Source organism: Nanorana parkeri, unplaced genomic scaffold (genome assembly GCF_000935625.1).
Source record: "Nanorana parkeri isolate BGI_ZX_2015 unplaced genomic scaffold, ASM93562v1 scaffold121, whole genome shotgun sequence".
In the NCBI taxonomy this organism is placed as follows: Eukaryota; Metazoa; Chordata; class Amphibia; order Anura; family Dicroglossidae; genus Nanorana; species Nanorana parkeri.
In genome coordinates, this window is record NW_017306389.1 from 801,989 (window position 1) to 811,768 (window position 9,780).

At 37.7% G+C, this 9,780-nt stretch overlaps 1 protein-coding gene across 1 annotated transcript in view; it reads right to left on the reverse strand.

Moving 5' to 3' along the window:
* Window positions 1-9,780, reverse strand: part of LOC108784628 (sodium channel protein type 4 subunit alpha-like) — a 338,732-nt gene that overhangs the window by 177,182 nt on the left and 151,770 nt on the right. Inside the window, exons 8-11 of the mRNA XM_018553495.1 lie at window positions 4,902-4,965; window positions 2,554-2,695; window positions 1,714-1,911; window positions 213-398 (exon numbers count right to left, since the gene is read on the reverse strand). Of these exons, the coding sequence (XP_018408997.1) occupies window positions 213-398; window positions 1,714-1,911; window positions 2,554-2,695; window positions 4,902-4,965 (590 nt within the window). The remainder of the gene's footprint in view (window positions 1-212; window positions 399-1,713; window positions 1,912-2,553; window positions 2,696-4,901; window positions 4,966-9,780) is intronic.

Genomic DNA, 9,780 nt, shown 5'->3' on the forward strand with positions numbered 1-9,780 from the left:
CACACACACACAGAATCAGCATGGTGAGGCAACACAAGAGAAAGCAAGGCTGTTGAAGTGCTGAACCATCACAGGATACACCATATTCATACACATGTATCAACCAAATGAAAAGTTTGTAACTGAGAACTATTCCACCTATGGCTGGCTTTACTTCTCATGTACACTGTTTACTAAATTAGACTGAAGTGTAATTCAGAAAATAAAGTTACCATTTTGCGTATACTCTCCTCATCAGACTCTCCTCTGTGAGTTCTTGCATCGTCATTATACTCATCAACTTCTGAGGATTTTTTTTTTCTTCTACGATTTCTCCTTTCTTTGGCACTTTTGGAACTGAATGGTGACATTTCACAGGAGCTGTGAGACCCACCATCGAGTCCTTTGCTTGCAAGTGCCTGTAGCAAAAAAACAGAGACAAAGCCCACTGCTTAGGACTATCAGAGACTGCAAAATTATTTCATTTATATTGGTTCTCTAGGCAGTGTTAAAGTCCAATTGAAGTCATATGTCATTCAAATTGGTGGGTGTTATTGAGCAATTATAATGATGTAGCACCCCACAACTATAATGCCCATTCTTGACACAAGTATTTTGTGGAAACAGGACAGGAATACAGGACAACGAAGCGGTAGCAACAGTAAAGAAGCCATTCTCAGAGAGGGGGTCATATGGCTGATAGGAAGAAGAGTGAGGAGGTGGGGGCCCAGTAGATAAATTGCCTCATTGTTATACAGGTGCAACTATGTAATTATATGCAAGGCTGCCACATAACAATGTTAGATTCCAGGATATGCTCACATTTCTTTATAAGTGAATACATTTATATGATGTTCTTTTAAGACTTAACTGAACTTGTAGTTTAAGTCATCTAAAAATATTCCAGGTGCTTTAAAACAAAAGGTGTGCACAGTCTTAGACAGAAACACACTTTCACTGTGGTGTGGTACATTAACACGTTGTGTGTTAACATGCGTTAAGTTAAAGTGACATTAAACCCTCAGATTTTTTAACATAAACCAATACTGTAATGTGTGCCTTACTGTAATCCATGGTAGTTTCCCTTCTCTTTGCTGCTCTTCCTTTTTAAATCCTCATGTCTACTCATGCTTGGAGACAACTTCCCTTTTCAGCTCAGGGCCTCTTCCTGTAGTGCTGACTCAGGTTACAAGTCTATAGAAACGTATACACAGACACCGTGTATCCATTCCTGAGACAAGGCAAAAACAGAAGTTCTGCAGAGCATGAGAACAGATACGGATTTAAAAGGTAGAGCAGCAAAGAGAAGGGAAACAACCATGGATTACAGTAAGGTGCACATTACAGTATTGTTTTATGTTAAAAAATCTAAGGGTTTAATGTCACTTTAAGGGAGTCTATTCATTTTAAATGGGATGCAAATGCACAAAAACAGGTAAAAATACAAACATGCAGCATTTTTTCCAATACAATGCACCATGATGCAATGCACAAAAATTACATTGTAAATAGGTTTGTTCGCCTTAGAAAGCAGCCACAGCCTAATTAAAAAGAGAGAAGGCCCCCTGCTCTTTGTGTGGAAGCAATGGCCTCTCTACAGAGGTCCGATATGCCCTCTGCTGACTAAAGAAATAACTTTTGGATTTATGCATCTGGAATGTATTCATTTGACTTAAACTGGAAGTTAATTTGGGATTTAATCTCTAGTATGCTGTATTGACTTTATGTAATAACCTCTTGCTCCTTCTTCAGTTGTTCCATGGCTTGCTGGAACTCCTTTTCTTTTGCTTCAGCCTCAGCAATGCTGGCTTGGTTCTGCTCTTCATAAGCCATGGCAACCACAGCAAGGATCAAGTTAACAAGATAAAAAGAACCCAAAAAGATGACAAACACAAAAAATATCATGTATGTCTTCCCTGCAGCTCGGAGAGTCTGAAAAGATAGAACAACAGTTAACAAAATTTTAAGTACGGTGACCATTGTCAAGAATTTCTCAATATTGTATTCCTTACTGTTGCTAATTTAAGTGTTTTCTATGTTAATGAAGGACTATGTTGGTCATACCTGTGTAGTTTTCTTGACTTCTTGACTGTCAGATGGTTTGTCCCATGCTTAATATTCTGAAGTTTAAAATACAGCCTTTTACAACTACATGCATATAGTGCTCTTTGGGTATTAGAAGGATAATGAAATGATAGCTCCCATGGACAGACAAATGTCTTTGCAAGAACAAATGACAGGAGGAATATGTATAATATCTATAGCATTACCAGTCACACCATATCTCATGCAATAGGCTTAGGCAGTATTGTGACGTTAATACCTTCCCTCGCTCTGTGAGCAATGAATTGGGGCCACTTTTCAGCCTCGCATGTACGATTGTTCAACAAGTTAATAAATCTCTATGTACAAAAACAGGCTCTTCAGACTTTGAAAGTACAACATTGTACTTGTTATAACTTCCTAGGGGTGGACTTAAATTAACAGATTCTCCCCTGATCTGTCAGGGTGGGTCATGGCATTCTTGGGTCATTTATGACCAACCTTTTTCATAGCAAAGAAATGAAAACATACCTGTTGATATAAGTTCTCCCAATAGTCTTGTGTCATAAGTCGGAACAGAGAAAGAAAAGCCCATCCAAAAGTATCAAAGCTAGTGTAGCCGTAATTGGGATTTCTACCAACTTTCAGACACAGAAAACCTTCTGGACATTTCCTGTTGAGAACAAAGAAGGCATGGCAAATGAAAAGACCTTAACCAAATGTAGGGCTTTTAATATTTGTAATGTTTTTTTAAATGCAGTAGGAGGAGACATCGTGGCCACGTATTGCCAGGACTATATCTCCTGGTTGCCATTGTAACTTATTGGAGTCCTCCAGGAAAGGGTGGAGAGAAGTTTGGGTATGTTGGGGCAAGCATGCTTGGCCTATATACCCTGCTATCCCAATAGAATGTGGGGCTAGTAATTGAACAAATAAATGAAGGAATACTTAATAAAATAAACTGAATTAATTTAGCTCATTCCAGTAATACATATATAATATTCATTTTTACCTTACATAAATTTTAGAAAAAAGCAGTGGCTAGTAAGAAAAAAAGAAAGGTGTCCCAAGGGAAATGTGTTCTGCAATGTGTATTTAAGGTAGTCACTTCACCTTGGTAACCTGCAGTGTTAGCAAGTATTTTATAGAGGCTAAATATATACAAGTTTGGCTCTGTCTTGATTGCAGCATAAAATACATTTATTTTAGGCAGGTAGCAAAGGGGCTCTTTGTATTATATTTTTAGTGGTTTAAGTATTTATTTATGTCTCCCAGCAGTTAACCTATCCAGATATATATTTTTTTTCTAGAATATCTTTTTATTTGATTTTGAATCAATCTTAAACACTTACACCGTAATGTCATGAGCATTTTAGCCATCCACATCCTTCAACACTATCTTTACAATACATACTGGTCCTATATACTTTTCTTATTTTCCACTTTCCATTCCCCTTTACTTAAAACTATCCAGATCTATTAAATTTCACTTAAAATAGGGACAAAATCAGTCTTGCCAGTGATGATTTATTAAGATCCATTAAGGTTCAGGAACTACACTGAGTGCACAGTTAACAAGAAATAATGGATACAATAAAAAGAAAACATACCTATTACAACATATGTCAAGTGGAAAGTGGCACAACCCAAGCAATTTCTGATGCAAAATTTTGCTAAAACACAACCAAGCTTCTTTGGGCTGGTACAGCAATTATGTTATTGCAATAATAGCAAAAAAAGTGTACCCATGATAACGCAATGTTGACCACAGGAAAAGGTCCAGACTGCGACTGACAGAAGTGACCAGAGGCATGCAAAAATATTTCAAGACCCCAAGATACATCTCAGGGATGCAAGAGGAAACAAAGCTGCAACCACTGTGCCCGCAATTCTACAATAGATTTTCACATATTTCTTATAGGAAGGTTCTCCTTTCCAGAACTGTTGTTCATATATCATCTTGTTGTTTGCCCACAGTTGGCAACATTCCTGGTTCCCTAATACCAGATTTTGGAGCTTTGTGCCTGGATATGTTATTGGTTAGAAACAATGATCACCTTAGCAAAACCTGTTATTAAAGCACAGCAATAATGTTTTTGAATAAATTCATTCTACCAAGGATTTAACATATGAGCAGTCAGCCCAAAAACTACTTTACAATGCAGGGTTGGTAAACACTGATATGTTGGCCTGACACTGATATGTTTTTTTTTGCAAAAGGTATAAACACCTCCATATATTTTGCATAAAATTAATACGTAAATGAGGCCTTCTATCTGTGTGTTGATGCTGTACAGTACATATGTGACCTAGATTTGTATTGCATTATAAGATCAAATACTTACCTCCTATCATTGCAAAACAGTTTTTATTTGTCAGGGTTTGAGGATAGGATGGCTTACCTGATTTGTCTAGTTGCCATGGAAAGCCCATACTTTTAATTAATACCTTACCAAGTTAAAGATCTTTCTGTATAACTACAACATCCAAAGATTAGCAGTGACATGGAAGATATGTTGCTTTTACTTTTAACTCTGCTTCATTAAATGGCATGAGATTTGATATCTGGTACCTATATGGCAATTTTCCACCAAAACTCATACCTCATAATCAACCAAAGAAACCCGCAAAAGCTCCCATGGGACTGCGTGGATACAAAGGTTAAAGCCTTCAGCACAAAATACTGAGTTGATGGAAGCAGGTTGAGTATAGTGCATTAAGCATACTTCATAATGATCATTTGGTATAATATTCGATTGATTCGTCCATACTTCTTTGTTAAAAATGAGAAGGATAATATTTGCTAAGTTTATAATGATAACTGAAAATTCAATTTGGCATTTGAACAAACTGTGATGTGTATTGAAAAAAGAACTTACCCAGCATCACTGTTGTTTCCACAAAGTAAAGCATCTTTGGATCCACTCTTTTTGAATATATTTTCTTAAAAATGAAAAAAGAGGGTTATTTTAACTTGCAAAACAGCTTGCTAATACACTCAATAGTTAATATAAATATTGTTATATCCTCTAGTTATATACTCAGCAGTTTAGCTAATAAAAAACTGGTATTTGCGTTATTGGTGAATACTGTATTGTAAGTGTAATGTCTTCCTTATATTGAAAAGTGCTGGGCAAATCGTTGGCGCTATATAAATCCTGCATAATAATAATAATTCAACTCTTGGGTTTAGTGTCACTTTAAGCTTCCGAAATGTAAAAACATAAATAACTGAGTATATATTTATAATTTTCTCTATCACACTTGCTACTGTCTTGTGTAAGATGACCAACATTTTAGTCTGCATGTAAATGTGGAGAAAAAGTCTGTGGGGCCTGACTTATTTAATTAGTTTTCATAGATTTTGAGGTTTTTATGGTAAGACCTTCCTGCTGGCTCAGACTAGCACCAGGATTACAACTTGCCCCTCCTGCTGCATTTTTAGTACCCTGCCGTGCCTCACATAGCAATGCTGGGTTATGTTCCGGTAGGGCCACCCAAGGAAGAAAGTTTGAAGAGCATGGATCATACAAACAGCAGTTCATAAAACGCAGGGGATGGCTCTATAGGCATAAAAAAGCCATCCTATCCCCAAACCCTGATAAAAAAATTTGCTGGTACAGTGAGGAAAAGGAGGTAGTCCTTCCCTGCACTTATATATTCTATTCCCTACCATCATTGTAGTTCAATTATAAAAAGAAAGAAAGCAAAAATAAGTTGGCCTTAAAGATGACAAAGTGAAAAGGATTGAGGACAATTAGTTATGCAACATGTAATGTTGCTCTCAGTTTAGAGGAAACTGTACTTGCAAGGGAGACACAGAAACCTAAGAGTACCACTTTCTTCTTTACATGGAGTTCCAGTTGAGGACAGAACTGGGTGTTTCATGACTATGGAGATGATAGAAGTTAGAAGCTTTTCAGTAAAAGCACATCATGTTGGTAAATATTTTGCAAGATAAGATGGTTGTCTATATTGTCATAGTGGATGGACTAAGTGACCGTAAATGCACAAAACACAGAGGAGTCCCGTGAGCTCTCACAGAACACAAGAAATGAGAAGTCAACATTAATAGGATGCCTAGAGATCTATAAAAGAATCGATAGTGTTCAAAGACACATTCTCAAGTTCACCAGGGATGCAAGAGTTAAAATTAGCAGAGATATTGGGAAGGATCATCACAGTTTAGTACACGAAGGCAAAACAAAAAAAGGAAAAGAAACCCTTTAAAGAACATCAGCTGAGGCAGGGTTCAGCTTAAAGGCCCATGAGTACAGAAGGAGCATAAAGATCTATTAAGTAAGAACACAACATAAGGTGCAACTAAAGAAGAGTAGCAGTGTTATAACTGGTTTAGAATGATCAATACATAAGCTGAATACTACAGAATAATGCAGAAAGAAGAAGGAGGTAAAATTCTGTGAAACGAACATCTTAATAATAGGAATAAACAAACGTTCTCAGAGTATAAGGGACAAAAAGCTGCCATTAAGGAAAATGTAAACGCTGCTAAGCAAATGTCATGGAAAAAAATTGGGAAATTTTTGGAAAAAGGCTTTGTAAAAACCAAAAGCTAGTTTATTTTTATTACATTTTCTTTAAACAAGAGACCATAGAATGAATGTCCACTAAAATGCATTGAGCATAAGAGAAAGGCTGCTGGCAAATGATTAAGAAGTTATGGAACAATGGAAAGATATCTTATCAAAGGCACTGATAAATGCACCCCTGGGAACAAGGCAAAAGCAGAGAGTAATGTGGCTGTGGTTGTGAGAGAAGAAAATAACATAACAAGGGAAAATACAGAGGAATTCTCTAAAGAAAAAGAAGCTTGAAAAGACAGCTGGGCTTGTTAAGACTTTACTGTAGTTCAGGGGTGTGCAAACTCCGGCACTCCAACTACAAATCCCATGAGGCATTGCAAGATTATCACAGCCACGACTCCTAGAGACAGATGAATCCAATGCCAGCCCCCACCTCAGCTTCAGTCATTGGTAGCTAGGACTGCTGATGTCCTAGCAATCAATGACGTTAGGCAGGGCCTCCTCCACCCCTGTCATTGTTTTTTGGATCCCCCGCTCCTCTGGAGGACCCTCGACAGAGGATGTCAGGATGGAGAGTGGGAGCAGACCGAGGAACGTCCGTTCCCTGATCTGCTCAGTGATGAATGAAGCAGAAAGATAACAATAAAGATAAATAAACAGTGTGATGCAACAGGATCGGCGCATCAGCACTGTGCCTGGGAACACACACCACACACCAGCATTTGTGTGTTGTAGTGTAGATGCTGCTGTGTTTGAAGTCTATATGGCAGACCGCGGTATGAATACAGACTGAGTTACTGTTCTGTTCGGACTATGATTCGAACCTCTGCTCGATTAAAATTTGACTGCACCTCCTTAAATTTGAATTCACGACCAATTAACTATATGATTGGAAAGGAAGATAAAAAGGGATTGATTGCTCAAGACAGCGCTGACAGTTTTTTTGTGAAATTTGTTATGAAATATATATTTTTCTCTTTGTCAAGGAGTGGGCAATTCTTAGAGTAGATCTCGGCCATTCTGGAAGTGATATGTAACCTTAGATTCTACTAATGACGAGCCTGGGAGGGTGTTTGACCTGTGATAATGTGGAGGTGATGTTCTCTAGAGAGCATAAATACTTTAATCCCTTGCTGCAAGGCACGGAAGGCAGCAAAGCGGAAGACCTAGTGCACAGAACATATAGTGCAGTCTCCTCCTCTGCATGTGTTTAGTAAGCCAGGTAATCTTCTGTCACCCAGACACCGGCCCTAATGTCACTTTCTCTAGCGTCACAGTCATATTTGCTTAGCAATGTCAATATATGTGCATGAGTAGGATATACACTATAGAACTACCTGGAAGATACACAGAAGCGTTTAGCTGGTTCAGCCTGAGTCATAAAAAAGGTCTATACAATTCATTCACACAGATTATTATGCCATTGACTGCTTTTGTATTTTACACAAAAAAGCCATTACAGTAGAACCCAGCATTATGCTTCATGTATATTTCCAAAGCTCTGAATCAAGAAGTGACCCTGGTTGTTTTGTGCCTCACTGGGAGCCTGATATCTCATCGTCACCAGTTCAGCAATGTATTTCTCACTTTCAATAGGATTGCCACTGTTTTCACCATCTATAACCTTCACAATATAGTTTTTGCAAATTGCCAAAAATTACCTTTTTAACATTATTAAAGTAGTCAATTCATAAAGATATGGATGTCAATACTTCAAATAATAAAGCTTGTAATGTATTATTTAGTTTGTATTTACTATCAAAAGCACCAATCAAAGAATCTAGAAAATGCAATTCTATTTATAATAACATATCTTTGATAAAAGAATAGGGACCTTTATCCATGTCATGATAAAAACACATGAAAGCATACAAGAACTACATTGGTAGCTTATAGGATATATAAAGAACTGTTTTCAATGTGTGCATTGATTTTTAAATTTCCCTAATTGATCAAAAGCTTTGCACATGTGTTATGTGGCAAGACAGAAACAGCAGCAAATGCCTATGTGTGTGGTATACACAGTTAACAGTTGCAAAGAAAACTGCCAATTGACTGCTTTTCTATGGCAGAAGAGACTGTGTAAAGTAGGCTATACACCCTTCGAATTTTGCTGCGTGGGTGCCGCTGTCGTCACCCTTCCACCTGGTATCCTTCAGTCAGCTGGTCAAATTCTGAACAGAGGTAGCAACCAATCAGTCGCTAGCTCTGTTCAGGTATTCTGACAGCAGAAGCGGGGGATTCACCCATCAATGCTTGTAAGCGTTGATGAAGGAATCTGTTCTATTTTTTTTTCATTAAGCCAGCTTTTTAACAAAAAAGCAAGCACTGTGTATACCGGTTATACCCAGCTTAAGTTCCTTTTGCCATATAAGATTTCTATCATTCAGATATTGATTTTTTTTCTGTACTTTGAGATATGCATTCACAATTGAGCATACAGACCCGGTATGCCAAGATGAAGTATGCACACATGAGTTATGACATTGGGGTCGCCCACTTAAAACCCAGAATAAGACCAGGGAAAAGATGCAAGAGCCAGGGAGAGAGTGCAGCACTGGAGAGGATTGGTTGGGCAGATAAGTCTGCCATGATGTGCTAATATTCTGTGAATACCAGCACATTATGGGCCTGTTTTTTAAGAACTTTAGCAGCTTGTTTGAACCCCTGCCTCTTCTGCAAAGAGATGGAAGGAAGACCAAGAATAAAAACTACTGTCTATTCATAATAATATCAGCTGCACAAGCATCGCTTGGAAAAAAAAACTAAACAGAAAATGTAGATATGAGGCACTAGATCCAAAACTGGTTTAGTTCCTCGATGGAATATGTCCGTACTGCGAGCACAAAAGACTTTGTAGGCAGCTCTCTAACACAAAAGGGACTCAAAGCACCTTGAGCGAACACTGTAATGTGTAGGAAGAACAAGATTGACACAATGTTGGATTCATATGGGTTAGCAGAGGGTTAATTTAACTTTAGAATAAGCCAGCTCTTTTATTCCAAAAACATGCTTTAGCAACCATTTGAGTAAACTCACTCCTGAAACATGTTTTTGGAATTAAAAAAAAAAAAAAAACAAGCACTTAAACCTTGCAGTGCCTGGTTTTATTACAAAAAAAGGGCAAAAACAAGCACTTAAACCTTGCAGTGCCTGGTAACCCCACTGCAAGGGTTAATAAAGTGTGTGCTCGGAGTTCTTCTTTAAAGATGAC